The sequence below is a fragment of the Dryobates pubescens genome, chromosome 5, assembly GCF_014839835.1.
Source record: "Dryobates pubescens isolate bDryPub1 chromosome 5, bDryPub1.pri, whole genome shotgun sequence".
Lineage (NCBI taxonomy): Eukaryota > Metazoa > Chordata > Aves > Piciformes > Picidae > Dryobates > Dryobates pubescens.
The window spans coordinates 11,670,516-11,684,639 of NC_071616.1; the positions used below are offsets into that span (position 1 = coordinate 11,670,516).

At 42.8% G+C, this 14,124-nt stretch overlaps 1 protein-coding gene across 1 annotated transcript in view; it reads left to right on the forward strand.

The window, feature by feature from the left end:
* Positions 1-14,124, forward strand: part of PLEKHH1 (pleckstrin homology, MyTH4 and FERM domain containing H1) — a 54,186-nt gene that overhangs the window by 32,248 nt on the left and 7,814 nt on the right. Inside the window, exons 12-22 of the mRNA XM_054161610.1 lie at positions 321-431; positions 2,030-2,116; positions 3,062-3,223; positions 5,099-5,179; positions 6,244-6,423; positions 6,555-6,663; positions 7,492-7,604; positions 8,737-8,913; positions 9,620-9,717; positions 11,032-11,209; positions 11,600-11,755. Of these exons, the coding sequence (XP_054017585.1) occupies positions 321-431; positions 2,030-2,116; positions 3,062-3,223; positions 5,099-5,179; positions 6,244-6,423; positions 6,555-6,663; positions 7,492-7,604; positions 8,737-8,913; positions 9,620-9,717; positions 11,032-11,209; positions 11,600-11,755 (1,452 nt within the window). The remainder of the gene's footprint in view (positions 1-320; positions 432-2,029; positions 2,117-3,061; positions 3,224-5,098; positions 5,180-6,243; positions 6,424-6,554; positions 6,664-7,491; positions 7,605-8,736; positions 8,914-9,619; positions 9,718-11,031; positions 11,210-11,599; positions 11,756-14,124) is intronic.

The window sequence follows — 14,124 nt, forward strand, 5'->3', positions numbered from 1 at the left end:
ATCATGGCCTTCACTTTTACTTGAAAAATCACTGCTGTGGTAGGAAAACAAGTAAGTTTTCAGTGCCTCAAGCCATCACTGAAGTGATCTTCAGATGGTTTATTTGCTAAAACAACACAATGTAATATTTGCCACTACACAGATAGTCTAGGACTCTTTCCAAGTTGATCAGAGAGCACTGACCTTGTATGGCTGATACTCCCATCACACAGAGAAAATCAGAGACACAGCAAATGTCTGAGCTTGATTTCAGCACTCTTTCATTTGTATTTTGAGAGGCACAAGACAGCCTTCTCTCCCCTTTGCTCTTTGCCCTCCAGGAACCCATGGAAAAATCAGGTTACTTGCTGAAAATGGGAAGCCAGGTGAAGATGTGGAAGAGACGATGGTTTGTTCTAAGAAACAGACAAATAATGTACTACAAGTCCCCGGTGAGTCATGAGAATACATTTACTCCTGCGTGGAGGGACAGGGGAAGTTGTCTGCAGAACCACTTCCAGGCTGACAGCGCTGTTGTGGTGGTATAGGCAAGCCATGGGCAAGCTTCCCCCAGAATGTCCTGCCAAAGAGCTTTATGTCTGACCCACAGCATCAACTATGGGTTTCTGCTTAGGCAGGGGAGCTCCATGTGGTAGCATTTTCCAGCATATGTAAGATTGTTCACAAGGGCAGAAATCTATTAGTCAGTTGCATACAGAGCACAAAAAGCAGAAGGCATACTATGGCCTGGCTTTAGTCATGTTTAAGATGAAAATAAAGGAAAAATATATTACAACACCAGGAGGGTGCAGACCAGTCAGCATATGAGGCTCTGAGGAAACCTACAACTTTCAGGGGGGGTCAAAGTTACAGTCTTGTGTTTTTCACCCTCTCAGATGGACATAGAAGTATTAGGAAACTAGGGTGCAATTGAAAATAAGCAACATGTAGTCTGGAAAAACTACTAACAGAACATGTTTGTGCATTCAAACATTTCCAAATCTGTTTTATAGCTCACAACTGTTTCAAAAGAAGTTACATTATTTCAAAAATTCAAGCAGTGTGCACTGAAAATTTGTATATACAATAAAATACATTTATTGTTGGCCTTCATTATTCTGCTGTACTTAGCCACATTAAAGAGAACTAGACTCGGGGTTATTTCCATGGTTTTGTTCTTCTGGCCACAGTAATTTCCTCTATACCTGCACAGTGTGTATATACACAATATTTCTGTGTATGTACACATCTTTGCCTGCAGGTCAGGAATGTTGAGAAGATTTGTTTTCAACTTGTTTGTTTTTCACAGCTGTTGTCACATTCTGACAAGACAGTGGTACACTTTACAGCACAATGCATCTCTATTTCTGATACTAGGTTTGCCCACCAGCATTCACAAGCCAGTTATACATTATACATTTTTTGTATATACAAATTTCATAAATATGCAGAATTTGTACTGTTGGTTGGAAGGGATTTCTGAAAGACCCTAGTCCAACTGACACATTGAATGTCGACTGTCACCAGCTGTAAATCAAACCACTTGTGGCTTGGTGTATCTGAATCTTGAAAACTTTCAAAGGTAGAAATTCAGCTGCTCTCTGAGTACTCATTTGGTATTGTGTTGCCTTCCCAGTGAGAAAGGGTTTGGGTTTGTTGGTTTGTTTTTTTTCATAATCTCCAATCTGAATTTCATAAGACAGTGTTTGTTATAGTGTCTGCTACTGTTAAGGAACCTTATGCTCCATCATTGCAACAGGATCACACTGTCTGATATTCAAGCTGACAACTGTCAGCTGTCCTTTCCAGCTCATGAATGCAGACTCCAGCCTGCATGTGTGTATTTTAACAGAATCATAGAATCAATAAGGTTGGAAGAGACCTCAAAGATCATCAAGTCCAACCTGTCACCCATGACCTCATGACTACTAAACCATGGCACCAAGTGCCACGTCCAATCCCCTCTTGAACACCTCTTGTGTTTAAGTACTCCAAGACCCATCTGAATTTTTTTTAGATACAGAAAGGTTGTTTGCTTTTCTCTTTTCAGAGTGATGTCATCCACAAACCACAAGGGCAGATGGAGCTGAATTCCTCCTGCCAAATTGTCAGAGGTGAAGGGTCCCAGACATTCCAGGTAAGCATTGCTTTTTCATCCTGCAGATAACCACACACTCAGTGGCTGAATGAGAGAGCACTTATTTCAAGCTGAATGGTACTGCACATCTCAGCTGATATAAGCTGACTTTATCTGGCCCCTGTGCTTCCGGGCACAAAACAGACAGTTTAATAAATAATGGAGAAAGAGCTAAATTATAACCCAAATACAGCCTTTTGAAATGGAAAGAAACTCTTGTTTATTTTGGGGGGTTCTTTACATCATAACATTTTCCTTTTTTGGAGTCAGGACCCAGAGCTTGAAATCTGTGGGGAAAAGTGAGTCTTAAAACTATTAAAACAAGACAGTACCTAGGATCTCCTCTTTCTGAAAGATTCCTCTCACAAGGTCTCCTCCCTGACTTCACATGTTTGGAGGATCTGCACAATCATCCTACTAGAATTTGGCTTCAGAAGTATTAGAAATTGGCCCATCAGTGGATGCAATTTTAAGTCATTGTTGTTAAAGGACTTCATTACAAAGGTGGCATTAAAGTTTCTCTCATGCTCTTACTGAAAGGCACATGGCCTGACCTGTGAGCTACTTTGTCCTGTTACTCAGTTCATAGCATCTTTCTGCTCACAGCCACAAGCTACTGAAGGCAAAATACCATACAAAGTAAAGGCAGCAAAACCCACCACCACATTTATGGAGGTACCTTTTAAAAAGAAAAAATGTGTGCAAGCAAGGATGAGAGGAGAGAAAGTCACAATATCCAAGAGAAAGAGCAAGAGACCTCATGAGCATTTGATTAACCTGAGTTTCTGTTCTTTCATTGGAACTTGGAGGGTTAGAACATTTTTTCCTACCTTAAAAAAAACCCTCATGAACCACAAAAAAATTGTATTGGATAATGAAACTGAGCAGCTGGAGAAAAGATGCATAGGTGTGCAGATTTATACTTCTCACTCCTTTTCCTCCCAGCTTGTGACAGAAAAGAGAACCTACTTCTTGACAGCAGACTCTCCCAACATCCTGGAGGAGTGGATTCATGTCCTTCAGAGTATTCTGAGAGTGCAAGTGACCGGTCCTGTTGGTGTTCCTCACAGTGATGCAAAACCTACTGTAAAAGGTTGGCTCACCAAGGTAAAATATTTTTTCTTGCCTTGTTCAATTTAACTTAGTATTGTCAGTCAGCAGGCTTCTTGGTTTGTGCAGTAAATGTCACCAAGAAATAATTATTTTAATGGTCTGTAGAAGAGTGAGTAAAGAAAGAAAAGTGGCAGTAATCTTCTGTACTTCAGAGAGAGGAACGTTTGTTGGTAAGGAATGGGACAAGCAGAGCTACTGAGAGGTTCTTTGTGAAACAGTGAATAATAACAAATACTTAGAGTATGAGTGGAGTAGAGTAGAGTAGACCAGGTTGGAAGAGACCTTCAAGATCATTGCATCCAACCTATTATCCAATACTGTCTAGTCAACTAAACCATGGCACCAAGCACCCCATCAAGTCTCCTCCTAAACACCTCCAGTGATGGTGACTCCACCACCTCCCTGGGCAGCCCATTCCAATGGGCAATCACTCTCTCTATGAAGAATTTCTTCCTAACATCCAGCCTAAACCTCCCCTGGTGCAGCTTGAGACTGTGTTCTCTTGTTTTGGTGCTGGTTGCCTGGGAGAAGAGACCAGCCCCTGCCTGCCTACAACCTCCCTTCAGGTAGTTGTAGAGAGCAATAAGGTCTCCCCTGAGCCTCCTCTTCTCCAGGCTAAGCAACCCCAGCTCCCTCAGCCTCTCCTCATAGGGCTTGTGCTCCAAACCCCTCAGCAGCTTTGTTGCCCTTCTCTGGACACGTTCCAGCAAGTCAACATCTTTCCTAAACTGAGGGGGCCAGAACTAGACACAGTACTCAAGGTGTGGCCTAACCAGTGCTGTGTACAGAGGGAGAATGACCTCCCTGCTTCTCCTGGCCACATTGTTCCTGATACAGGCCAGGATGCCATTGGCCTTCTTGGCCACCTGGGCACACTGCTGTCTCATGTTCCGCCTACTATCAACCAGTACCCCCAGGTCCCTTTCTGTCTGGCTGCTCTCCAGCCACTCTGACCACAGCCTGTAGCACTGCATGGGCTTGTTGTGGCCAATGTGGTAGAACCCAGCACTTAGATGTGTTAAATCTCATGCCCTTGGACTCTTCCCATCTGCCCAGCCTGTCAAGGTCCCTCTGCAGAGCTCTCCTACCCTCTAACAGATCAACACCTGTCCCCATCTTGGTGTCATCTGCAAATTTATTGATGATTTTCTTCAAAAGAAGAAAACAGCATGTTATAACAATAAAACCCACAACCAAACAAGCCCCAAAAACCAGGAAATGTTGTCACATTTCACATTGAATGAATCTTAACTTGGGGATATAGGAGAGGTTCAAAGAAAGGCTGGTATGGTTCTAGGTTAGCATTTATTCCCATCATAACAGACTGCATGACCCTCGGTACCAAGTATAATCTCAGAAAATTCTTTGGCTTTGTGCTAGTTCCATCCATTGATTGGTATTACAGAGCAAGTTACTATGCATTTTTAAATGTAATTCTGGTCACCAGCTAGAAATGGCTAAAAAACCCCCTGTGTCTGAAGCTTGTTCTTCTGCAACAGAAACCAGCTCCTTTGACTGCACGTTGACTGGTCTTTTCCTGCCAAGATGAATTTATTTGGGTTTAAAATCCAAAAAAAAAGGTTATTCTTAATATATTTCAGGAGATAGATATGAGTTGCTAGGAGGGAGTAAAAATTACTTCACAAAATCTTAAACTCATAAGAACCTGTGCCCCATCTACTTAGATGGGATGCACTTTCCTGGTTTTGGAAGTGGTAACCTGTATGTTGTGAACCGAGTTCATATTAGCACAGGACAAATATATATGCAGGTTTTAAAGGCAAGTTGAATTGGGAGCTGAAACCCTAGAAAATCACTCCAGCAACATTGCTGGTGTTAAAAACATGTATTTCTTTGTCTGTCTTACAGGTCAAGCATGGTCACTCCAAGCTGGTCTGGTGTGCACTGATTGGGAAAACTTTCTACTATTACCGAAATCATGAAGATAAGGTAATTCCTTTTCCCTTTTTGTTCCTGAACAATTCTCTTCCTTTTACTGCTTTTGTGTCTTATGCTTCAAACTCTTCTTTGGCTGTACTTCTAACAGCATCTGCTCCTCAAAGAAAATCAGTATTTTCTCTGGATTCTGTTGCATTTTTTGTTGGTGGTGGTTTGTTTTGTTTGTTTGTTGTTTTTTAAAGCAAAAATGACAAAATACTTAAGAGGTGAGTGATTGCTTTTTCTCTGATCACTGTTTATCTTGTTTCTCACTTTCTTCATTTGGACTTCTGAAGCCTTTAGAGCAGACTTCCATACAGCTGCAGATAGATTCTGCATGCTGTCATTAAAATAAGCAGCAGACTTCCATACAGCTGCAGATAGATTCTGCATGCTGTCATTAAAATAAGCAGCAACAATCTGGGAAGGAGACCACTTTATCAGTGTGATGTGCTTCCATTTCTGGAATTTTGGCCCAATGGTCCATTACTTTGGCTCAGTGATGTCAAAACCCAAGCTGTAGAATATTAAGGAATACTGTGACTCATACATGGCACTGACCTCCAGAGTTAGCACAGCGGATACCCTCTGTTTGTCTGAATCTGCCCATTTATGTAATTGCTAAAGTACTTATCTTCCAGTAGCAAACAGAGTCTGACCAGAATTGGAAGGCAGTGGCTCATGATACTGAGCAACTGACATCAGAAAACACATCTGGTCTTCCAAAACCAATGATCTCAAACAACTCACAAGTGTAATGCTAAAACCCAGTACTTCATGGGAAAGACCATCTTTTTATTTGCATATTCTCATTCTGACCTGTACATGTCCTCTGAAGAACAAAAGTAAACTAGTAACACAGTTTGTAAGTACTTTAGTTGTACTAAAGTGAAGAGATCCTACAGAAATACAAGATTACATCATTAAATTAAGCACTCAGTTACAGTTTATTCCTTGTTTTTCACAGAATTGCTAGCATGCTGACCTGTTTGTTGCTTTCCCCCCTCGCCCCGCAGTGTTCCCTGTCCATAGTGGGAGATTAGCTACACTTACTAATGGGCTTTCCCCCCTTATAGTGTCCCCTAGGGCATCTGCCTATGCGTGAGTCCAAAGTGGAAGAAGTAGACCGTTCCTGTGACTCTGACGAAGATTATGAAGCCACAGGTGGAGGACTTCTCTCATCCCATTGTACACTGGTGATTCACCCACAGGACCAGAGTCCCACATACTTACTTATTCGCACCAAACAGGAGAAGGTATGAAAGACATCCTCCTTGGAGGACAGGAGTCTTTTTGGTTTCAGTGGGCAAATGTGACATACAGACTGAAGCTCTATGTAGAGAACAAGGTCTGAGCTGACCTGTAGTGTTGTCATCCTTGTGCCTAGAACACCTGGCTGTACCATCTGACTGTAGCAGCTGGTAGCAGTAATGCCACAGTGGGTACATCATACGAACAACTCATTGGAAAACTATTGGACGCAGAGGGAGACCCTAGTAAGTAGAAACCACAAACTCTTTTCCATGGTCCCAAAGCATAAAGAAGGCTAAAATCAGTTCCCAGCCAAAGGTGAGGAAAGGGGATTCTCAGTAGGGTGCATATGATAGAGCATCCTTCTTCTCTAGTTCTACAGTAATGCCGATGGAGAGGAGGCATGGTATTGTGAAACTAGACAAGTCCATCAGTTATAAATCATCTGGAATGTCTGTAGCATTAAAAAAGAACTGGAGCTTTCATTTTTCCTGTTGTTTTGCTCACAATTTTCCTTTCCTGGGAATCTTGACCATACAAACATGTGCTCTGTCCTCTAAACACACTCATACACACTTGCCTTTGCATCTTGCCCCTCTCTCTGCACATCTAAACCCTCATGCTTGCATCCATGCTCATCCATTCCTCCTATGTTAATGCACTGTACTCTCAGATGTGTATTAATTAACATGTGTTTGTACTTAATCCTCTTTACCTGCACATACACACATTCCTGAACCTATGTGTGAACCCCCATCACAGGCAGCTGCCCTAGCAGAGTTTGTGTCTCTTGTTTGAACATACTGCTAAGCAGTTTGTCACCAGAATCCAGCTGATAAGTTCTAGCACAGCAGGACTGTGGATGGCGATATTGACAATACTTCTGCTGCTGCTGACTCCTTGTTCATGGCAAGCTTTGCTGAAATCAGTGAAGTGGAATCAAAGATAAATATGGCCTAGTGCAGTGCTGCTTCCTCAGATGCTTTGCCATTTCATCAAGGCTCCTGTTCAGCGTGGACACTGTCTTTGTTCTGTTTCTGACAATGCATGTTTTTGCCCATCTGCTGTCTCAGATTCTCCTCTCTGGAAACATCCTATGTTGTGCTACAGTAAAGATGGGTTGCACACATCCCTTACCACTCTGCCATCTGAAGCTCTACAGACTGAAGCTCTGAAACTCTTTAAGGTATCTAAAAGGATGGTGCAAGGTTTTCTGTTACTTTGTTCTGTTGTTGGGACAACATTGTTTGGTCATGTTGTTTGTCACAACATTTACTGTCACCACTGGCTGCTTTAGACAGACCTGCTGGGTCATTGAATTACAGTAGAACAGTTGAACATCATTCTCTCTCAGTTTAATTTTTCCTTGTAGGGAATCTGGGTTTAGAAGCAATGTTCCCTACAGGTTTTGTCTTTCTTTTTCCTCTCCAGTAGCTGGATTGAAGGAAACAGAAACAATTTACTGGTAAAACCAGTTGTGTCAGTTAGACCAGTGATGAAGCTGTTGGAGATTTGATTCTTGCTCTCTAGGATTGTAAGATAAGCAGTAAGACTTGACAGTCTTAGCAAAGTAAAGCACAGGCCTGAAAGGCAGGTACGTTTCTCCCTTGATTCTCGTGCTGACTTGTGAGCTCCTCAGGTGTGGGAGCTTGAGTGAGTTTTCTAGTTGCCACAGCATAAAGAGGGAGGGATAGGAGCTAAGTATTTATGCTCCTCCCTCCTTTCAAGGTTCTTTAGAAGAATTCATTAATTGTCTGTAATGCATCTGGGAACTGTTGCTGTATTGAGTACTGTGTCCAGTTCTGGGCCCCTCAGTTTAGGAAAGATGTTGACTTGCTGGAACATGTCCAGAGAAGGGCAACAAAGCTGGGGAGGGGTTTGGAGCACAAGCTGAGAGGCTGAGGGAGCTGGAGTTCCTTAGCCTGAAGAAGAGGAGGCTCAGGGGAGACCTTATTGCTCTCTACAACTACCTGAAGGGGGGTTATAGACATGCAGGGGCTGGTCTCTTCTCTCAGGCAACCAGCACCAGAACAAGAAGACACAGTCTCAAGCTGCGCCAGGGGAGGTTTAGGCTGGATGTTAGGAAGAAATTCTTCATAGAGAGAGTGATTGCCCATTGGAATGGGCTGCCCAGGGAGGTGGTGGAGTTGCCATCACTGGAGGTGTTTAGGAGGAGACTTGATGGGGTGCTTGGTGCCATGGTTTAGTTGATTAGATGGTGTTAGATGATGGGTTGGACACAATGATCTTGAATGTCTCTTCCAACCTGGTCTATTCTATTCTATTCATGGCACTGACTAACTTCCACCTTTTTACAGTCCTGTCAGCTGTTCATCAATGTTCCTGTGGAGGCATCTTCTATTGATTACCATGTGTCACTTGCCCAGACAGCACTGCAGGTCTGCTTGACACATACTGAACTGCAGAATGAAGTTTACTGCCAGCTTGTTAAACAGACCAGCTGCCGACAGCCCCAGAACCACTCGGTCATTCAGGTCAGCTCTTCTTTTGTCACTTCCACTCTGCAAATGCTTTATATTTAATGCCATATTTTAATAATCAGCAATGGGACTGGTTCTCACAAAACTGTGCAAATGTTAAAGGTGTGCTGGAGAAAGGAGAACCTCAGCACCGAGAATGTGTCTGCTTGCAGAATAAATTGTATCTTGAACTTAACCATTTACTGGTTGCAAATGGTCTGTTCAGAGCACATTCAGAGTCAAAATTCATGGCTTGTGTTGGTTAGCTATGATTGTATTGAATTTGTTTTCTGTTTTAGTTAATCAGCAGCATGGAAATCATGAATATTACTGTCAAGGATTAAATCTGATTTTTGCACTGTAATTTTTTGGCAAATCAAATTTGAAACAGAATTCCCCAGTGTATTCTTTGTGGCTTGCAGTTACAAAGAGGGGAAAGAAGTATTAACTTAAGTCTTAATTGTTCACTTATCTCTGGTTACATTACTCAAAATTTTCATAAGTGGCTGGTCATTTAGAATGCCTCTTAGAGTCCAGGCTGAGATACCAAAGAGCTCTCTGTCCTGTGATCATCACTTCCTTTTGAAGCCTCTTGGACTACATGTCACAAAGTGATCACTCACAAAAGCACTAGGCATCATCAGACATTTTGGTTACAGTATTCTATGAAAGAGAACAGACAAGTGCAGAACAAAAATCATGTCCAGTTTTATGTTTGCAGTGCTGGCAACTCCTGGCTTTGTGTGCTCCTCTATTCCTGCCTCAACATCACTTCCTCTGGTATATCAAACAGCACTTTCAGCGACATGCAGATCCCAGGTAAAGAGCACAACAGCGTTATTTGCTGCTAAGCTGATTGCCTTGTGCAAGGATAAAGGTGGAAGCAATTTTAGAACTCACATCTGCAAAATAATGTGATGGAGAAAGCAGATTTCCAGCATTATCAGTCTCACCCTCCTCAGTCATTCACATTAACTTGTTACTTTATACTAAGACAGTTCACAAACTGAGTGACCTGTGCTAGCAAAAGAACTTCCTGCAGATGTATCACAGTATAACTAAGGTTGGAAGAGACCCCAAGGATCATCGAGTCCAACCTGTCTCCACAGACCTCATGACTAGACCATGGCACCAAGTGCCACGTCCAGTCTCCTCTTAAACATCTCCAGGGATGGTGACTCCACCACCTCCCTGGGCAGCACATTCCAATGACGAACGACTCGCTCGGTGAAGAACTTTCTCCTCACTTTGAGTCTAAACCTCCCCTGGTGCAGTTTGAGACTGTGTCCCCTTGTTCTGGTGCTGGTTGCCTGGGAGAAGAGACCAACCCCTTCCTGGCTACAACCACCTTTCAGGTAGTTGTAGAGGGCAATGAGGTCACCCCTGAGCCTTCTCTTCTCCAGGCTAAACAACCCCAGCTCCCTCAGCCTCTCCTCATAGGGCTTGTGCTCAAGGCCTCTCCCAGGCCTTGTTGCCCTTCTCTGGACACGTTCACTGCTTTTCAGTGGAGCACTCTCTTCAGGCAACAGTAACCTTGATCATATGAGTAACTGTCCCTGTACTGTGCTGAATTACCAGCCAACCCGAGCCTGCTTTAATCTTTGTTGAGTCTCTTGGTTGACAGGTAGGGTTAATGCATGGAAATGTACAATTTGTATGACTCTGTAAATTGATAAACAACTCTCATAATCCTGAGACACTAATGTTACAACCTATTATTAATACTTCTGTGGACTTGACAGGATAGTAAGTAAATTTCACTGGCATGACAGTGAGCTCGAGGGTGAAGTAGTCTTGCTTTAATGGATAATGGCAACAGGGTAGAGAAAAGGATACTCCTGTTCTATATGCAGTCCATCTGGGAGCAGGGAATGCTCTTGCACTTCCCAGACAGTACCTTGCCTATTTTAGTTTTACAGATCCCTAGAGCTCAGGTTTGTGTTGCAGCTTTTTTCACTTCAGCTTCAGCTGTTAGGCTGTTGGGATGAAGCAGAACATCTGCACAGAGATGTATCTTTCTTTGAGCAAAACCCTGAGGGAGGAATACTTTGAAAATGGGAGGAATACATGGGATATGGAAGAGCACATGACATTCAAAGTATGTTTGTGGCTTATCTCCACCTCTTCACCTAGGAGTGAGATAGGCAAGTATGCCATCTACTGCCAGAGATCAGTAGACCGCACTGTACAGACTGGCGAGCGGGAAGCCAAGCCCTCCCGGATGGAGATTGTATCCATCCTGCTGAGAAATCCTTACCACCACTCACTCCCCTTCAGCATCCCTGTGCACTTCATGAACGGAACCTACCAGGTGAGCCACCATAGCTGCCTTTCTTCTGGGCACTAGAGGACTGCACTGTAACATCTTCCTTCATGTGAGTGGGTGGCACTGTTGTTTATTTCTGTGAGATACTGGGAGATAATACTTCTTCTACTTAACATCTTAGTGATTTTCCCTAAGCAAATGAAAGGAATCCAGCCCCAGATCTACAGATCTTAGGAAGAAAAGGTAGTTAGGGAAAAGGGAGAGATGTACTGAGACACTTCAGGCAAGCAAGCAATGTAAATGAACACAATATGCAAGATATCACAGGAGCTGGCAGCCAATCCTAAGACACCAATCTGTAGGAAATCAGGCATCAGTAGTTGTGATACCTACCAATGCTGTGGTTATCCTCAGTTAACTCCTCTTTCGTTGCAGGTTGTAGGTTTTGATGGTTCCTCCACAGTTGATGAATTCATCCAGCGACTCAACCAGGAGACAGGAATGAGGAAGCCATCCCACACGGGATTTTCTTTGTTCACAGATGATCCTTCTGGCAAGAATTTGGAACATTGTCTGCAGGGCAACATGAAGGTCTGAGTTTATTTTGCCTCTGCTACATTCATTATACATATTTGAGAGCTGCTAAATGGCTAATATTTTTTATTCTTAATGCAGCAAGATCAAATACACTTGGGTATTGGCTGTTTGGATTAGAATTCAGAGATAAAATATTCATTCCTGCAACTGGATCACAACAACTCTATGCAGCACTACAGGCTTGGAAGAGTGGCTGGAAAGCTGCACAGTGGAAAGGGACCTGGGGGTTTTGGTCAATAGCAGTGTGCCCTGGTGGCCAAGAGGTCAACAGTATTGTGGTTTGTATCAGAAATAATGTGGCCATTGGGACTAGGGGAGCGATTGTCCTCCTGTACTTGGCAATGGCAAGACCACACCTCAAATACCATGTTCAGTTTGGGGCCTCATACTACAAGAAAGACACTGAGGTCCTGGGGCATGTCCAAAGAAGGGCAATGAAGCTGGTGAAGGATCTGCAGAGCAACATTTAGGAGAAGTGGCTGAGGGAACTGTGGTTGTTAGTCTGGAGGAAAGGAGTCTCAGGAGAGACCTTCTCACTCTCTACAACTGCTTGAAAGGAGGTTGTAGTGAGGTGGGCATTGGTCTCCCATGTAACAAGTGATAGGGCAAGGGGAAAAGGCCTCAAGTAGCCCCCGGGGAAGTTTAGTTTGGATATTAAGAAAAATTTCTTTACCAAAAGGGTTCTCAAGCATTGGAAGAGGCTGCACAGGGAAGTGGCTGAGTCACCATCCCTGGAGTATTTAAAAGGCATGTAGATGTGGCACTTAGGGACATGCTTTGGTAATGGGCTTGGCAGTGTTAGGTTAATGGTTGGGTTAGAGGTCCTATCCAAACCAAATGACTCTGAGTCTATAATTAGCTCAGTCTAGTCTGAGATACTAATTAAGACAAAGCACATTCTTTTTTAGTAGGTGACAAATCTGTCCATTTTTTAAAAGTCTTTAACTTGAATTTTAGCACATTTTAAAGTTTAATTTGTCTTGACTGCAAAATTAAATGACGGAGCTAGCTAGCATGATCTGATATCCCAACTAACATCAAATGTGACACTCCTAATTGAGACAAGTTTATGTTAGGCTGTGAGTCTCTTGGCATGCCTATATAAATCCCATTTAATGAATTATGAAGTATCACACAGCTGTCTCCAGTTAATTCAGACTTTCATTCTTGATGAGTATACTTAGGGGAGAAAGTTCTACTGAATATACCTTCACTTTGAAAAAGAGAGGAGTGCCTCAGATTAAGGGAAGAAGAGAGCAGATAAAGTATTAATCACTGTGTCTTTTGTATGGAGATTTTTACTCATGCTGCAGCTGGATGATTTCCTTAAGGGAACAGGCTAGCAGCCATGAATGAGACATGTCAGAATATGATACAAATCTGGAAGAATAATCTGTCATACAGCAGTGATGGAGGAATAGTGATAGTAGCAGCTTTGAAGAGGCCCTAATACCTGTAAGGAACAAAAACATTTCAGGTTATGGCCAATGGAGAGAGAAGATACCCATAACTTTAAATTAGATGGTTTGAAGAGGAAACCACCACAGACAGTGCCAAATTATATACTTCACTTTCACTGCCTGGCATAGATCAGATAATCTGTGGAGTTTTGCTGGTAACCACCATCAGGAGAGATGAGACATTAGAACAAAAGGAGGAGCTTTAGACAATCAAAGGCAGTACTTTGACTGGTTATTAACTGGTTTTAATTTATTTGCCAAGTCAACCTCAGTAGCTTCATAAGAGAGGATTTGGATACCTGGTTAGGTATTTCATGTGGCTTCTTATGTTCACATTCATTTTATTGAGATGCTGCCAAGAAAGAAGCAGAAGCCTTTATTAGATCAGTTGTAAAAGGACTGGGATAACCAAAAGGAGCTGAAGGGAACCAAGGAATGCACCATGCTACTGCTAAAAATATGTCCAAGTTACAAAGTTGGAATCTAGGACCAAATTTTGGACATTCATGTCCAAGGGTTTGGTTTAGCCATGCATGTAAACAGCTGCTAGCCAGAGGCTACAACAGTGCTTTAGTTTGGCTCAGAAGGGCACTTTTGAAGCAAGTGTATCAGTTAGTACTAATAACCATGCTTTGATTCACATTCATGAGCAACCTTAGAGAGTGTGAAATGGGTTAGTATCACTAAGGTTGGGAGAGACCTCAAAGATCATCGAGTCCAACCTGTCACCACAGACCTCATGACTAGAGTAGGGAGGACACTAGTGCCCACTGCAGGCTTGAACTCACGACCTTTCCCCATTAAAGGTCTTATGTGCTACCAACTGAGCCACACCACTGACTTCTGTGAAACATGAAATGGAAAACATGATCCAGTAGCAGTAGGCTTTCAGTCCATTAGACC